Source organism: Lactuca serriola, chromosome 9 (genome assembly GCF_051521515.1).
Source record: "Lactuca serriola cultivar US96UC23 chromosome 9, Lser_US96UC23_V15, whole genome shotgun sequence".
Classification (NCBI taxonomy): Eukaryota; Viridiplantae; Streptophyta; class Magnoliopsida; order Asterales; family Asteraceae; genus Lactuca; species Lactuca serriola.
In genome coordinates, this window is record NC_136416.1 from 22,679,116 (window position 1) to 22,695,433 (window position 16,318).

Consider the following 16,318-nt stretch of genomic DNA (forward strand, 5'->3'; position numbering starts at 1 on the left):
TCTTATGCGATTTTGGAAAACAAAGCATTGGTTTCAGATATGGATGAAGTTGTGTTGTCTGGTGAAGTTAAGGTTTGAAATCAGAGATTTTTAGATTTTTGGTGCGAAAGTTCAATTAGGGAGTGTAAACGACGAAATTCCACACGCAGTGACGCCAAAGTTCCATGCTGTCCGCCTTCGATCAGTCGTAGCCTTTCCGGCGAACGATTACCGGTGCAAAAGTTCTGTCCTTTTGTGAATCCGTCGACGGTCTAAAATCAGAGATTTTCAGATTTCAATCGTCGTATAGCAAAAGATTTTGGGATTTTAGATCTCAACAAGTGACTCCAATTTTCCATGTCTTTAATCGTTTACCAAGACCTCATCTTTATCAACTTCTCTCGCCGGAAAAGTAGTGAGAGACGGAGGAGAATCGACGTCGGAGCAGAGAGATGTAGAGTAGTCCGCCATTTTTGTTTTAAGGGAGTTGGGGACGAAGGCAAACAAGGGAAAGGGAAACGAGAGGGGTGGGTTAGTGGGAAGTTTTTTTATTTTCTTTTTCTTTAATTTAAAAATGATAAATAAATAAAAGAAAATTAATAAAGAAATTATTAAGGGTAAAATGGTCTTTTTATATCCAAAGGGATGAAGTGTGCAAGTTTTAAACAAACAATGGACGGTCCAAATTAATTTTTTAAAATAGGGACTAAACACGCTTTCTGACATGTGCACGAGGGATGATTGGTGTAATTTACCCAATATTTTACTTCTTCAAAAACAAACATAACTTAAAATTCTTTGGTGCTGAAACTTGAGTTACTACATATTAAGTGTAGAACCTTTTGTCTAGCTTTGACACCTATATGCTTAGATTACTCATAACCAGTTTTGCCATCATCGTAATCCATGGTGAGTTATAGTAAAAACTAGGTGAATTCTTCGTGTTGCGTGATAGTATAATTATATAGATAAAATAATAATTTTTAACAAATTATGATCAAATATTTATACATGAAAACCCAGTGTTAATAGCAACGCAAATCTATAGTTAATTTATATTTTTATTAAAAACAATAGTTAAATAATTAGTTATGTTGACCATTAGTTGATGATTTTAAAGACTGTTTTAACTTATGTAAATTGTATATAAAATGTATGTGGATTTCTATATATAACGATTAACAAATACTATGAAAAAAATACTACAACTTTTAATAACATAAAACACTACTACATCTACTATTACATTTGTACCAAAAAATTTATTAAACACTTATAAATTGTACAAAAATATATATATATATATATATATATATATATATATATATATATATATATATATATAAACCAATATACATTTAATATATAGAAACACTATTATCTAAAAAAATCTACGTTGCAATAACAATTGATACGACAAAACTCGTTTTTGCAACTCTTTATATTTGAATAAAAGATATTTTCAAACACATGATTTTTTTTGTGCACAAAACTTAATTATATACTATTGATATAACTAAAATATTTATAAACTAATGGAAAACAAAAAGTCATTACCAACTCCAACTAATACCCATAAGTTAAAAAAAAAAAAAAAAAAAACTACTGAATTATAATGATTAGTTATTTTAAATTTGAAATCATAGATACATATAAATTATGAAACTTTAAATTGTAGTGAAAATTTTAAATAAACGAGGTTTAATTATTTTGAACTTTATTATAATAGATATATAGATATTAAAAATCAACATTCTTACATAATTTAACTCTTTCTATATACAGTCATTAAAGTTTTTTAATGTAAGTAACTAAGTATTAATAAACATTTAGTGTAAGACAAAGAATTTGATATTATTGTGACATCTAAAATACAAAATATAAAATTAGTTATCAATTAGCAGGGAATGAATCATGCCATAAAGTGAAGATTTTGTGCAAGTTGTTCATCTACAAACCAAAACAAAACTTATTAATAACTTACTTAAATACACGAATCTTGACAAATTGAATGATAAAAAAAAGCGTATTACAACATAACTAGACAATTCGCTAAGGTTTTTAGCTTACATATGCTTCTATGATTCCAATTACATGTATAGGTACAAGCAATAAGGACAAGAAAGTAGCTAGGGACTTTAAGAAGATATTTTATGTAGACTTTGTTGTTTTGGAGCAGTAACACCCGAACGATGCCATTCAGACTAGAGGGAGTGGACGCGGTTTCAACCGCGGTTCCGCCACATCATCACCCAAAACACCATCCCTTCACAGAGGTTTCTACCATACATTCTCTTTTTTCACCCAAATACTACCGCATTCCCCATTCTCCTCCTTTATTTGATTTCTCTCTCAACTCTCAACCAATTATTTTCTTTCTTTTCATTTTTCTTTTCTCTCTCCTAACCATTCTCCCACTCACTTACTGTGGCATCAAATTGATGAAATGAGAAAAAATGAGTTGGCATCTATGTGGCATAAGAGGGAGTACGGTTTCAGTTGCACCATTCCCTCCAGCGTTATAGTTTGGGTGTATTATGGCATGTTTATTTGTACTTGGATATCTTTTTACTAATATGAAAGTACATCTTTATGTAAATATTGTTTTGAAAAAAAAATGAGTGTACTATTAAAACTGAGGTGTTTCAATTCAAGTATAAAAATTCTGGTGTTTCTAGCCTTAAGGGGTGTTTAAGTTATCTTTTTGAGAGGCAAAAGTCATTTTAGGAAAAGTTGCAAAAAGTCAGGTTTTTCTGACTTTTCCAAAAAGTCAGTTTTCCTTATATCCAAAATCCAAAAGTAGCTTTTAAAATGTTTTTACCAAACATCTTTTATCTTTTATCTTTTCCTAAAAAGACTTTTGGTCTCTCAAAAGATAAACCAAACACCCCCTTAGTATGAGAAACTAGTTGGATCAATAACTTACTTCTTGAGCTTCATGTTCATGTTCGACATACTACTATAGTTTAATGTGACGATATCTTAATCACTTGTCACATTAAAAATTTGGTTAAGCACCAATGAACAAAACACATATAAATTGATGTCCTTTTCATTCGTCAAAAAGTTCATATGGGAGTGACATGTGTCTTTCATGTTTTTTTTGAACGACGGTTTGGTACAGCGGGCAGTGACATATGATAGGCCAGTATGCCATAACATCCAATGAACTTGGGTTCGATCCCTCCCCGAAAAGATAACAACATCCTAAACAACCTAGTTTCCCATTAAGGAGCTTCACAATTCTTGGATACGAATAGAACTCGACATCATTCCCTTAGAAACTACTAGAAGGGGAAAACTGAAGTGTGACCGTGTCCAATTGAACTGGACTTCATTGGCATGTCTATCATGTCTTCGGTGAATACCATTATGCAAACATTTTCACTAAAGAACTTCCATGTCATCTTTTTGACCAATTCCGAGCCTATAGATACTATTTTCCTTATTACTAAAAATTGTATATATTTGGTACCCTTATTCAATAAAAGATCAATGGAGTAATTGGGAACTTACAACAACTTAAAGACCATCGTTTCAAATCCTTTCAGATTTTAACCGTTGTAGAAATATGTTTCAAATTATTGCATTTATTTCAAAGATTTTTTTTTGAACGGCAAATACAATATAATCCTAAACTACTTCTAAATTCACTTATGTCTTCGACGAGACTTGAATCCTCAATCTCAAAGAAGGAGGACAACACCTAATACTGTTGGGCTAGAAGTCCTAACCCGTGTCATTGTTTGAAGGAGTGGTATACACATAGTTGGACAATTTGTAGGATGGCCAATATAACTCTAGTTAATGGATCTACGAATTTACAGTTCGTGGTTCAAATTTCAAATCTAATTTAATATATATAGTTAAGTCAAAACTCCATTATAAAACAAACCCATTAGCCTAATACCAACAAATAGTAAGCTTTGAATAGTAAAACTTATTTGCCTTATATATTTGTTCTTGAATCTTCCTGCCATAACATCAAACAACACTTCTGGAACTTCCAACGGAAATTAAGCAAACAATTAGTCTTCACGCTTCTTGTGAAAATAAGACGATAAAAATTATTATTATAACATTAAAAGCTTGTGATTTCGCTATTTCGGGTGCTAGATTTATTATTTATACTTTGTAGTGAATATGAACTTAACCATCCAATTAAACTCTTGTCGGTTCTTTTATGCCATTAAATACATAGACTAAGCAAATAAATATTTTTCTAAATAAATAACAATAAATGGAGTATATCCAACAACCGAATCCAGTACTTTAATCATAGTTCTAATTTAATATTGTTATGTAGATGGTGGCTGCTAAGGAATGAGGAAACGAGTAAACCAAGATTCAGTTTTAGAAATATAATATATCTAGATAAGATGACATAAACTCTTACTTAGAAACACTCGGAGACAACGAGGAACACACTTCATTACTTCAATAGTTATAATTTATTACTTCAATCAAAAACAGAATTTCTTTTATTTTAATGCTCACATAATATAACATTTTTTTTTTGGTTCAGTTCTAAAACTCAGTATTTATTGCACTTTGTTTAATAGTTTATATAAATAAATAAAATACTTTGTAATAAAGTATAATGCCAATTACATACAACTATTGTGAGTTGTGACACGGTGGGAGCGATATCTAAACTTCTAGAGAAAAGAAGTGTAGACACGCAAAAGTCACGCTCGGAGAAAAGAGAAAATAATTTAAAAATTAAAAAGAATATCTCATCTCGTATAAAACCCTTGCTTTCATTTTCTTTATTTTCATACTCATTACTCAAACAAACAAACAGAATTTATATATTGGATTTTGCTTCCCTAGAATGCAACAGGCTGATTCAGAATCACTTGTTTTGGTCTGCGGTGGTGGAGATGGTGGTGGCGATCGGAAGATTGCTTGCGAGACGTTAGCGGATGGACGTGGATACGCGCCGGAAGATCTGGATATTCCACACAGCACGGTAGTTGAAGTTACGCCGGATTTTCCGCCGGAATCGTTCTGGCTATCGAAGGACGCCGAATTCGACTGGTTTGATCGGAATGCTTTTTTAGAACGGAAGGAATCTACTAAAGGAAACTCGAATTCAATGAATTTGAATCCGAATGTGAACCCTAGCCACTCGAATTCGAACTCGCAGAGATATTCAATGACCTTGAAATCAAAACCTGCGATTATTGGATTACCGAAGACGCAGAAGATGACTTACGTTGAATCCAAGCGTAGGCAGTGTAAGCCGGCTAACATACGGCTATTTCCGAAGCGGTCGAATTCCGTCGGAAAGGCTCTGACGACGGTTCTGGTGACGGAGCCGTCTTCGCCGAAGGTTTCGTGTATTGGGAGAGTTAGATCGAGGAGGTGCCGCAGCCGTAGGAAGTCATCAGCACAAGCGAATCAACCGGAGAAGTCTGCTAGTCAACGATCAGGAACAAGTAGATCACACAAAGCTGGCTTTATGTCTCGTATAACGTCGTTATTCCGTTCTGAAGGTCACCGCAGGAAGAAAAACGGTAAATCCTCAGAAAAAGTCATTGAACCTGCAGAAAATTCCGTTTCAAGGAAGATTTACGTGACTGTGAAGCCCGTTAACAGCGAACCGGAGACGCCTTCTGCACCGCCTGCTTTAGGAGGCATGATGCGGTTTGCGTCAGGGCGGAGATCGGCGTCGTGGGGAGGTTCCGATGATGAAGAAGAGGTGGCTGCGCGTCATTCGTTGGATTCAGGACGCCGTGGACTATAGGTTAACTGGTGGGCCCACAGTTGAAGTTTGGTAAGCTGACGTGGATTGTTCATATCGGAATTTCTGCGTGATGGAAACAGTCAAAGATACGATCGGAGGTTTTTATGTTCGTTTTCTTTTTTCCTTTTTCTTTTTCTATTTATTTTCTGTTTTCATTCATAGAGCTGATTTTTGTAAATATTCTTTGGATTTAGTAAATTTTGTCTGTAGATTGGCTATCACAACATTGTAAAGAACGGTCTATTTGTCGATGTGTTTAGTCTTCTCTTTCAACTTTTCATATTCACTTTTTGAATTAAAAATAAATAAATAAATCGGAACCTAAGGATGCATTAGTGGTCTGTAGGGGTAGGGGTAGGGGTGGGGGTGGATCTACGACCAATGGACCCAATCCCTCAACTCTCTTTGATTGTGGTCCACCGTTCTCCCCACCACCAATTACCACGACATTGCCTGACCATGAATCAATAGGACAGTGTGCACGATCGTGGTCCATTGCCACGTCTACAACAAACTTGTTTGTTGAAGGTATTGTAGATGATCTAACGGGTTTAGAAGGGAGAGGTTGGATGGTTTACTGTATTTTCCTCTCTTTTTTATCTCATATGTTTCAATACTTGTACCACATGCTTCAGCTTATACATTAAGATTTTAACTATCATTTTAAAATTTTAATCATCATTTGAGGAGCTCATTAACCATTTCAGTTATCGATTAACAATTTCAGTTATCGTTTTAATAAATGTTTTAATATTTTTTTAAACAAAAGCGAGAGGATTGTGAAGGTTAAGAAAGATAAGTTCATTATGTAGTGGGTCAGGAAATATGAAAAAAATATATATAAGAAAAACTGATGTTTGGTTTATTTGGCAAAATGATTAAGAGAGTTGGAAAGGAATGATGAATGATTGCCTCTACCATAATACCAATTGATGATAATTCGATGATTTTCTAAAATTAAGATGGTTTACAAAATTTATAAGTAATAAGACAAAATTAGGGCCTCTTTGATTTACTTCTTACTGGGTCGAGTAAGAGATTATTTCTTACTCGGTCCAGTAAGAACGTTTGATAGTGGCCTTTTTACCCTCTTACTCGATCCAGTAAGATGCTGACCGAATCGTATACACGCTTATTCCCTCGTTTTTCCTTCTCCTTCTCATTGGCTCTATGTGAGCTACCTCCATCGCTCTCCTTCTCCTTCACCACTCTAGACTTCTCTGCCACTCCTCTTCTAGTCTATCGATTTCCTCCTCCAACGCCACCAATACTGTATATCAAAAGGAGCCTTAACCTGATATCCATCGAGTCTCTCTCATCGCTGTCAATCTCTTTATTATTGACCATATTTTCTCTGTTCTCCCCTCACCGTTCTATACTTCTTCTCTATTGATCATCACCATTCATGACCATCAGCTCTCTTCAACATTGATTTTGCTTCTTCGTCGCCGACCATCAACACCATCTTACATCGACCCTGCTTCTTTTACTTCTTTATTCCTCTGTTGTTCAACGGTTCGCTGCATATCCATGGACCAACATCTTGATTGCCCAATAATTCATCATCTGCGATGGCTCATTTTCTCAAAGCTACTAAAGGTCTGATTCCGTTTTTCTTGCCCTGGTTTTTTAATTTGAAAAAACCTTGACCTTAATTGGGTTCGAAACAAGGCAATTCGTTTACTAGAATGATGTATGATTGTGGGGTAAAGGCTTCAGAGGATGATTTGGGATCATTATTTTTGGTGTGAAATGATTATTTTTTGGTTGTGAATTTGAGTTTAATGATCATGATTCATAAATATGAATTTTTTTTACAATCTTTATTTCAAAAGTCATCGACAAGCTTGTCAATGGATCTTGTTGTTTACTTTGTTTATTTACAGATTATATGACATTTGTTGATGTTTTCAAGAAAAACAAGTGTGGTTGTGAAAGAAAAATAAGATTATGGTTTATAACTTTTGGCTAATTCATGCTACTGATGATAAAGGTTGTAAGTTTGAAGAGTTATGTAGGAAAGAGCAAGCATAAAGCAATGGTTAGGTGTAGATCTGGTGTTGATTGTTTACAATTATCTATAGACTTTGGTAACAATTGTTGTGTATAGACTTTGATAGCATTGTGCTTACAGACTTTAAAATTATTTATGCTTAATTCGATGTTGTATGATTATTCATCAATTTCATCCAAATATTTTATTAAACAGATTCATTTTATCCGACATAAAACAAAATAAAAGGGTAAAATGGTCATTTTTTATAGTCAACACAGCCAGTCAGATGCTTAATCAAACAATATAGTTTCAGTCAGAAACAAATATAGTCAGAGCTTCAGACCCAGTCAGGTCCTGACTCAGTAAGATCTAACTCATTCAGCAACTATCAAACAACCTCTTACACAAATTACAAATGTCATTTTGTTTACAACAATAAAAATCCAATTCTTTATACTATTCTTTTTTGCATCTATTTTTCAAAATATAAATAATATGATTATTTATTCTCTACATGTTCACCAAAATCCTTCAAAGACAAGTGACTTCACTAGCAGACAAATAAATTAAAGATTTTTTTTTTAAATGTGTTCGTCAAAATAAAACCAATGGTTAAAGTTCATGTCGCATTGAAAAAAATTAATCTTAGTCGAGTTTTCTTAGTAGAACCCCAGAAATTGAATTCAAAACAAAATTTTTGTAACACCACGTTTTTACTTTATAGAAGAATTTAATATAACCGTTTCTTTTTAAAATTCAAAGTGGAAATATATTAATGTTTAGCCAAAATAATCATCAAAAACATGTAGTAGACATCAATACAAATTTCGTAGATATAAAGAATACTTAAATCTGACTTCGTATAAAGAAGTTATAATTCTTCGAAGGTTCGCGTTCGACCCCATATGGCAAAAGCGTGTCTAAAAAGTGAATCAAAGACTAATTGCTTATTAGTCTAAGCAATCTAAAGAAAAATCGTAGTAATCGTAAAAGCGAAATCATGCATATAAAGGACGTCAAAATCTAACTTTTTATGAGGAAGTTATGATTTTTCGAAGTTTCGGCATGACAAAATACAATTGTGTGCGACACAGAAATCAAAATTTAGATTGGTTGATTGTTAACCAAAACAATGTAAAGCAGAGTTGAAGATCTCATAAATACGAACTTGTCGATATAGAGACAGTCAAGAACGGAGTTCGTATTAAGGAGTTATGATTTTCACACGGACTTTAACAATCATCTCTATAAAAATGTGAATTTAAAATAAAGTGAAAATTAGTTGTTGAGGTCTAAAGGAAAGTTGTAGCAATCAAAATTACCTACGTGTAGATATAAAAAATGTTGAAATGGTGTTCATATGCAAAAGTTATTGCTTTTCGAAGATTTCAAGAAAACACCTGACATGATGACGTGGCGGCCCGAGAGCACATAGCTCCATGTGGCAAGGCGGCGGTCAAGTCTTCCGAACGATACAATGACATGGCACATTGATAGCATGACACGTGACACCATGAAATGGTGACACGTGGCTTGGTCGGAGGCGGCGGCGACCGGATGATGTGGACCAACAAAAATTGAACACACGGCACCAACCAGAACTTGACACACCAGCTTTCGGCACGGTGCGTGTAATGAACCGTGTCCGGTATGGTAATTCCTTGGTATTTATTTTGAAGTTTTGCAAGAGGGACTCGGCGAGTTCATAGCCTGACTCGCCGAGTAGGGTCGCGATCTCGAGCACGTGTGAGCCGGGGACTCGGCGAGTCCATATCCCTGACTCGGCGAGTCCATCCGTCTGGGTGAAACCCTAAATCCCCGGGTTGCCCACTATTTAAGTCACATTATAGCCCCATTCTCGCCTCCCTCACCCTGAGAACACTGTGAGAAAGAACCCTAATCCTCCATTGTGTGAGCTAAGTGTTTTGTGCCATTTTGTGAAGGTTTGAAGAAGGAGAAGAAGCAAGGAGCAAGGAGAAGAGGTGTAGTGCAAAGATCCAAGGGCAAATCTGAGTTATTTGAGGTATTTTCGGATTTTCCCTCTTGTTATATGCTTTGAACCTCCATTAGAGCCCTCCTAGGATCTAGTTGATGCTTGTTCCAAGCCTTATGTTTGCATGGATGCTTTAATAAGTCGAGATATCTATAGATCTGAATGATTGGGTGTTGTAGAGCCCAGATCTTCTGCCTTTTTGGAGTTACTTTGCATATTAACCATAGATCTACCCATTTTGTGCATCTTTTAGCCTTATTTCCCTTATTCATGAGGTTGTACACGTAAAGTTGGAAACTTTACGTGGTAAATCAGCTTATTGGACTCAGATCTATCAATTGTATGTGTTGGATTCAAACAAAATCGAGTAAAAATCAGTTGCATGGCGGCAACTCGGCGAGTCGGGAAGAACGACTCGGCGAGTTGGGTCACGAGTCCCCGATTCCTTCATTTTATCAGTGTCGAGTGGATCCAGTGAGTTAGAGAGTGGACTCAGCGAGTTGAGAGTAGACTCAGTGATGGAGGGACTCGGCGAGTTGTTCATACAACTCGGCGAGTCCAAGGCAATCTTCTTAAGCTCAAGAACAACTCGTCGAGTTGTTCATAGGACTCGGCGAGTCGGATGAAGATTGTCTGAGTTCTTGGATCGGGAGAGTACTCGTCGAGTCGATGCCATACTCGACGAGTAGCAGCGAGTTAAGTCGAGGAGTGAGAATAGGGACTCGGCGAGTTGGCAGCCCAACTCGGCGAGTCAGGTCAACTATGGGTTGACTTTGACCGAGAGTTGACTTTGTCTGAGAGTTGACTTTGACCTGGGGTAAAAGAGTCATTTTACCCAGTGCAGTGTTTAGTATTTGATTGAGTATGTTTATGGTCTTGTAGCCGGGGAGATACCGGAGCAGCAGCAGTTAGCCCTCAGAGCTATTCACTCAGCAGCCAGTTCACGAGGTGAGTCTCCCTTCAGTAGGATCGGGTCTACGGCCACAATGCCGGCCCGTGTAATTATCAGTAGTCCGGTCTTTAGTTTGATGTAGTAGCTAGCTGGCTTGACGTCTTTGTGATTCAAGCATATTTGTGTTATGTGTTCCGGACTTCGGTCCGATGCAGTTAGTTCCGGACTTCGGTCCGATGCAGTCAGTTCCGGACTTCGGTCCGATGCAGTTAGTTCCGGACTTCGGTCTGATGCAGTCAGTTCCGGACTCCGGTCCGATGCAGTCAGTTCCGGACTTTGGTCCGATGCAGGGGACAAGGTCCCGGTCAGTTCCGGACTTCGGTCCGATGCAGCTAGTTCCAGACCTCGGTCTGATGCAGTGGGCAAGGCCTAGTATGTGGTTTATATGTATTGTATGGTATGTGGTAGTTTGGGGGAGCTCACTAAGCTTCGTGCTTACAGTTTCAGTTTTGTTTCAGGTACTTCCGCTTGTAGAGAGAGGAGCTCGGGATGATGGCATCGCACACACCACAGCTTCAGCTTTTATCCTGGGAGTTGATTGGTTCTTGATTTTTATATAACATGGATATGATACAGTTTTCCGCATAGTGTTTTTATTATGAGTTTGAGATACATCATGTATGGTTTATGATATGACACTCAGATTATGGTTTTTGGTTATGTTGAAAAACGAAATTTTTGGGTCGTATTTTTGGGTCGTTTCAAGTTGGTATCAGAGCCCTGGTTTGAGGGATTCGGATACACTTCCGGGTGTATCTGAACTCAAACTAAGGGGAAATAAAAATATTTTTAAAAGGAAAATGTTTTCTAAAAGAATTTTGAAAGCACTTAGAAAGAAAGAAATTTTTTTTAAAACAAGATAAGGGTGTGGTGCATGCGATCAGCCGAGCTCAAGTAAGTACTCCCAAATTACCCATACAAGTTATTTGTTCAGTTTCAGTTTCAGTAGAACAGCATGCTAGTATAAGACTAAGGATCTAGGAGAATGCCTTATGTGCCTGCTTTATGTGTTACATCTTTATGAGTATTGCATGCTAGTATTGAGTAGACAGCAGTAGGATAGCCTGTTTAGGTTATGCCTGATAGTATGAGCTTAGCACTGCATGCTAGATCAGTTTCTCGTTTTGAGAATAGTTTTGCCTGAGTATGTTCCCTTATTCCGAATGCTGCATGCTTCGTGCTTTGTGGGAGTTCTGAGTGATGGAAGTTAGCCATTAGGTGAACACGTTACACCACATGTGATCAGGGTTAAATAATCCCAGAGTGCTGGAACGGGCCCTATTGCGCAGCTCTTGTTTGAGTCCAACCGTTATAGGGACGGGTCTTTTACTTGAAGGATTATCTGATCTTCGTCACATGTGATGGTGTTCAGGTGATGGTTAATTAGCATTATAAGGAGACCTGCAGCAGCTGAGGACTAGTTGAGTTGAGTCTGAGGTTTCCCTGGGGCAAGCCTAGGATGAGAGTAGCAGAGATCAGTAGTAGTAGAAGTGACTTGGTGGAGTCAGGGCAGTTCTTGAAGAAAGTACGGATAGATGTGGAAGGTAGTATGGGCCCGTACTACTGGAAGCAGAGGATCCGTACTCGAATCAAGAAAGGCTGAGACAAGACCAGGAAGCTAGTTGTAGTATCAATGATCCCTCAAGATATTTCTGTTTTCTGATGTAGTTGTGATGTGTTTCAGAATGGTGGTTCTGCGTTCGAGACCAGCAGCCGGCAGCGGAGGTGCCGGGGAGGGATCAGGTTCAGGTTCGGGGGATGAGCGCATGGATGAGCAGACCCGAGAGTTTCTTTCTTCGGAGATTACGCGCATCATTATAGAGCAGACTCCTGTGATCTTCGGTTCGATCAAGGAGGGGATTCTAGAGCTGATGGATGAGAGATTGGGCACCTTCCGTGCCGAGGTGGCGGCCATGATGGGGTCGCGCACCCTTACTTTCAGGGAGTTCAGGGCATGTGGAGCTCCGGACTATCATGGGGCGCGAGACCCCATAGCGAGCAGCAGATGGTTGGCGGATGTAGCCAACGCCTTCCGCACTAGCAGATGTCCCGAGGGGGACAAGGTCAGATTGGCGTCCTGTCTTCTGAAGGACAGGGCACGAGATTGGTGGGAGGAGGTCGGGCATGCCATTGGGGATGATGCAGCATTGGACGCCATGACCTGGGCTGATTTCTCTACCAGGTTCAGGGCGGAGTTTGCACCGGTCATTGAGGTGCAACAGCTAGCTAGGGAGTTTCAGGACCTCACCCAGACTACAGAGACAGTGGCGGAGATCACCGCCAAGTTCAGGGAGAGGGCTCTTCTCGTTCCTCAGTATGTAGCTGATGAGGAAATGAAGAAGGCCCGTTATCATGAGATGTTGCGGAGCGATATCCGCCAGTTTGTGAGCCGGTCCAGCTGTAAAACGCTGGAAGATATGATTGCTAGAGCTCGGGAGAGGGAGATTGATCTTGAGATGGAGAAGAAGAGGAAACCGGAGGCGGTTTCGGGTTCAGGCGGTTCGGGCAAAAAGCCCAAGGTTTCGGATCACAGATCTAGGAGTCAGCAGAGCCACGGTCGATGTGGCAAGTGTGGGAGATTGCACGAGGGAGCGTGCAAGGCAGGGAGTTCCGGCTGCTACAAGTGCGGTCGGATTGGGCATTTGAGTAGGGATTGTACGGCCCCTGCTACTGCCGTTGCAGCATCAGATCTGATTTGCTTTCAGTGCAATCAGAGGGGACATAAAAAGTCCCAGTGTCCGAGTTTAGCTTCAGCGGGGAAGGTGGCTGCACCTGCCCCTGCTACCTTGAGGATTACAGATGGCCGGCAGGGCCGAGCTGATGCGCCAGTGGCGAAGAGTAGGGCGTTTCAGATGACAGCAGAGGAGGCGCGAGCGACTCCTGATGTGGTGACGGGTATGTATCTTCCCTTTTATCTCTTTATTATTATTGATTAAATGTTGCTTATGATTGTATGTTTTATTCAGGGTCGTTCTCTGTGAACGGCATTTCTGCTTTGGTATTATTCGATTCGGGGGCTACCCGATCATTCGTATCTCTTGCGCTTAGCAAGAGGTTCAGTAGAGCTCCAGGGGAGCTGGATTGTCCATTAGAGGTTGAGATAGCGGATGATAGGACCGTGAGGGTCGGCAGAGTGCACAGAGGGTGTTCTCTTCAGTTATTTGATGAGCAGTTTTCAGTGGATCTGGTACCTATTCCCCTGCGAGGGAATAAGGTTATTGTGGGTATGGATTGGCTAAGCCCCAATGGGGCGGTGATTGATTGTGAGCTTCAGCTAGTGAGGGTTTGCACTCCCAGTGGGGGAGAGTTGGTGATTCAGGGCGAGAGGCCACAGCGAGGACCGACCTTTTGTTCCGCCGCAAGGGCGAGGCGCTATGTTCAGCAGGGTTGCGCCGGTTTTGTAGCTTACGTTTTGGATGCCCGGGAGAAGGGCAAGTCGACAGTGGATGATGTTCCTATTGTTCGAGACTACCCAGACGTGTTTCCTGAGGATTTGCCGGGGATACCTCCTGAGAGACAGGTTGAGTTCAGGATCGACCTCGTCCCTGGTGCGGCTCCGATAGCCAAGGCACCGTATCGACTAGCTCCCCCTGAGATGCAGGAGTTGTCTACACAGCTGCAGGAGCTGCTAGACAAGGGTTTCATTCGGGCGAGCAGTTCGCCTTGGGGAGCGTCGATCCTGTTTGTGAGAAAGAAGGATGGGTCGCATCGTATGTGTATCGATTATCGGGAGTTGAATAAGGTAACGGTGAAGAACCGTTACCCACTCCCGAGGATAGATGATTTGTTTGATCAGCTTCAGGGAGCGTCTTGGTTCTCCAAGATCGATCTACGCTCCGGATATCATCAGATGCGGGTTAGAGATGAGGATGTGCAGAAGACTGCTTTCAGGACCAGGTATGGTCATTACGAGTTTGTGGTGATGCCATTTGGGCTCACCAATGCTCCAGCCGCGTTCATGGATCTCATGAACCGCATGTGTAGGCCGATGCTGGATCGGTCAGTGATAGTGTTCATAGATGACATCTTGGTATATTCCAAGACGCAGGAGCAGCACGAGGAGCACCTGCGGGAGGTGCTGGAAGTTTTGAGGAGGGAGAGACTTTTCGCAAAGTTCTCCAAATGTGAGTTCTGGTTGCGCGAGGTGCAGTTCCTTGGTCACCTCGTCAACCAGAAGGGTATTCTGGTAGATCCGGCCAAGATAGAGGCCGTGATGCAGTGGGAGGTCCCGAAGTCTCCATCTGAGATTCGGAGCTTCCTAGGGTTGGCAGGGTATTATCGGAGATTTATTCAGGATTTCTCCAAGATAGCAGTGCCGCTCACCCGACTGACCAAGAAGTCAGTGGTATTTCGTTGGGGTCCGGAGCAGCAGACAGCATTCGAGACCCTCAGACAGAGATTGTGCGAGGCTCCGATCCTTACCTTGCCAGAGGGAGTAGAGGACTTTGTAGTCTATTGTGATGCCTCGATCACAGGTTTGGGAGCAGTTCTGATGCAGCGAGGCCATGTGATAGCTTATGCCTCGAGACAGTTGAAGCCTCACGAGGCTAATTATCCTACCCATGATTTGGAGCTGGGGGCAGTTGTGTTTGCCCTCAAGATTTGGAGGCATTACCTTTATGGGGTCCGTTGTACTATATACTCGGATCACAAGAGTTTGAGGTATCTTATGGATCAGCCGAGTCTGAATATGAGGCAGAGGAGGTGGTTGGATGTGCTAAAGGATTACGACTGTGAGATCCTATACCATCCAGGGAAGCCCAATGTGGTGGCCGATGCCCTGAGCCGCAAGGCGTCGGCGGCCCCTATCAGGGATCTATGTTTGAGGATGACAGTGATCACTCCGTTGTTGGAGCGGATCAAGGAGGCTCAGGTAGAGGGTCTCAAGGAGGAGAGACAGAAGTGTGAGAGAATCGTGGGCCGAGTAGCTTCATTTGATTATGATAGTCGTGGTTTGCTGACGCTTCACGGGAGAGTGTGGGTACCGTACTGGGGTGGAGTACGGCAAGTGTTGATGGATGAGGCTCATAAGTCTCGGTTTTCTATCCACCCATGGGCGACGAAGATGTACCGAGATCTTCGACCCGATTATTGGTGGCCCTGCATGAAGCGGGACGTCGCCTGGTACGTCGAGAGATGCCTGACCTGCCGGAAGGTCAAGGCGGAGCACCAGAGACCTCACGGCAGAATGCAGCCGTTAGACATTCCCGTGTGGAAATGGGAGGACATTACCATGGATTTTGTCACCAAGCTTCCCCGGACCGCACGTGGAGTGGATTCGATATGGGTAGTAGTGGATCGGTTGACAAAGAGTGCCCATTTTATCCCGATCCAGGAGAGTATATCGGCGGAGAAGTTAGCCGATATCTATGTGCGTGAGATTGTGGCACGTCATGGAGTGCCGGTATCGGTGGTGTCAGACCGAGATGTCCGTTTCACATCCAGATTTTGGAAGCGGTTCCACGACGAGATGGGTACTCGTCTCCATTTCAGCACCGCTTTCCACCCTCAGACAGACGGGCAGAGCGAGAGGATGATTCAGACTCTCGAGGACATGCTTAGGGCATGTGTCCTAGATTTCGGTGGCAGTTGGGATACGTATCTTCCGTTAGCGGAATTCTCGTATAACAACAGTTATCATGCGAGCAT

At 40.7% G+C, this 16,318-nt stretch overlaps 1 protein-coding gene across 1 annotated transcript; it reads left to right on the forward strand.

Annotated features, from left to right (window-relative positions):
- Positions 1-4,747: 4,747 nt before the first annotated feature.
- Positions 4,748-5,979, forward strand: LOC145074787 (uncharacterized). The gene has a single exon (XM_079021113.1). It carries the CDS (start codon positions 4,814-4,816, stop codon positions 5,726-5,728), a length of 915 nt encoding a protein of 304 aa, XP_078877239.1. The 5' UTR covers positions 4,748-4,813; the 3' UTR covers positions 5,729-5,979.
- Positions 5,980-16,318: the final 10,339 nt, after the last annotated feature.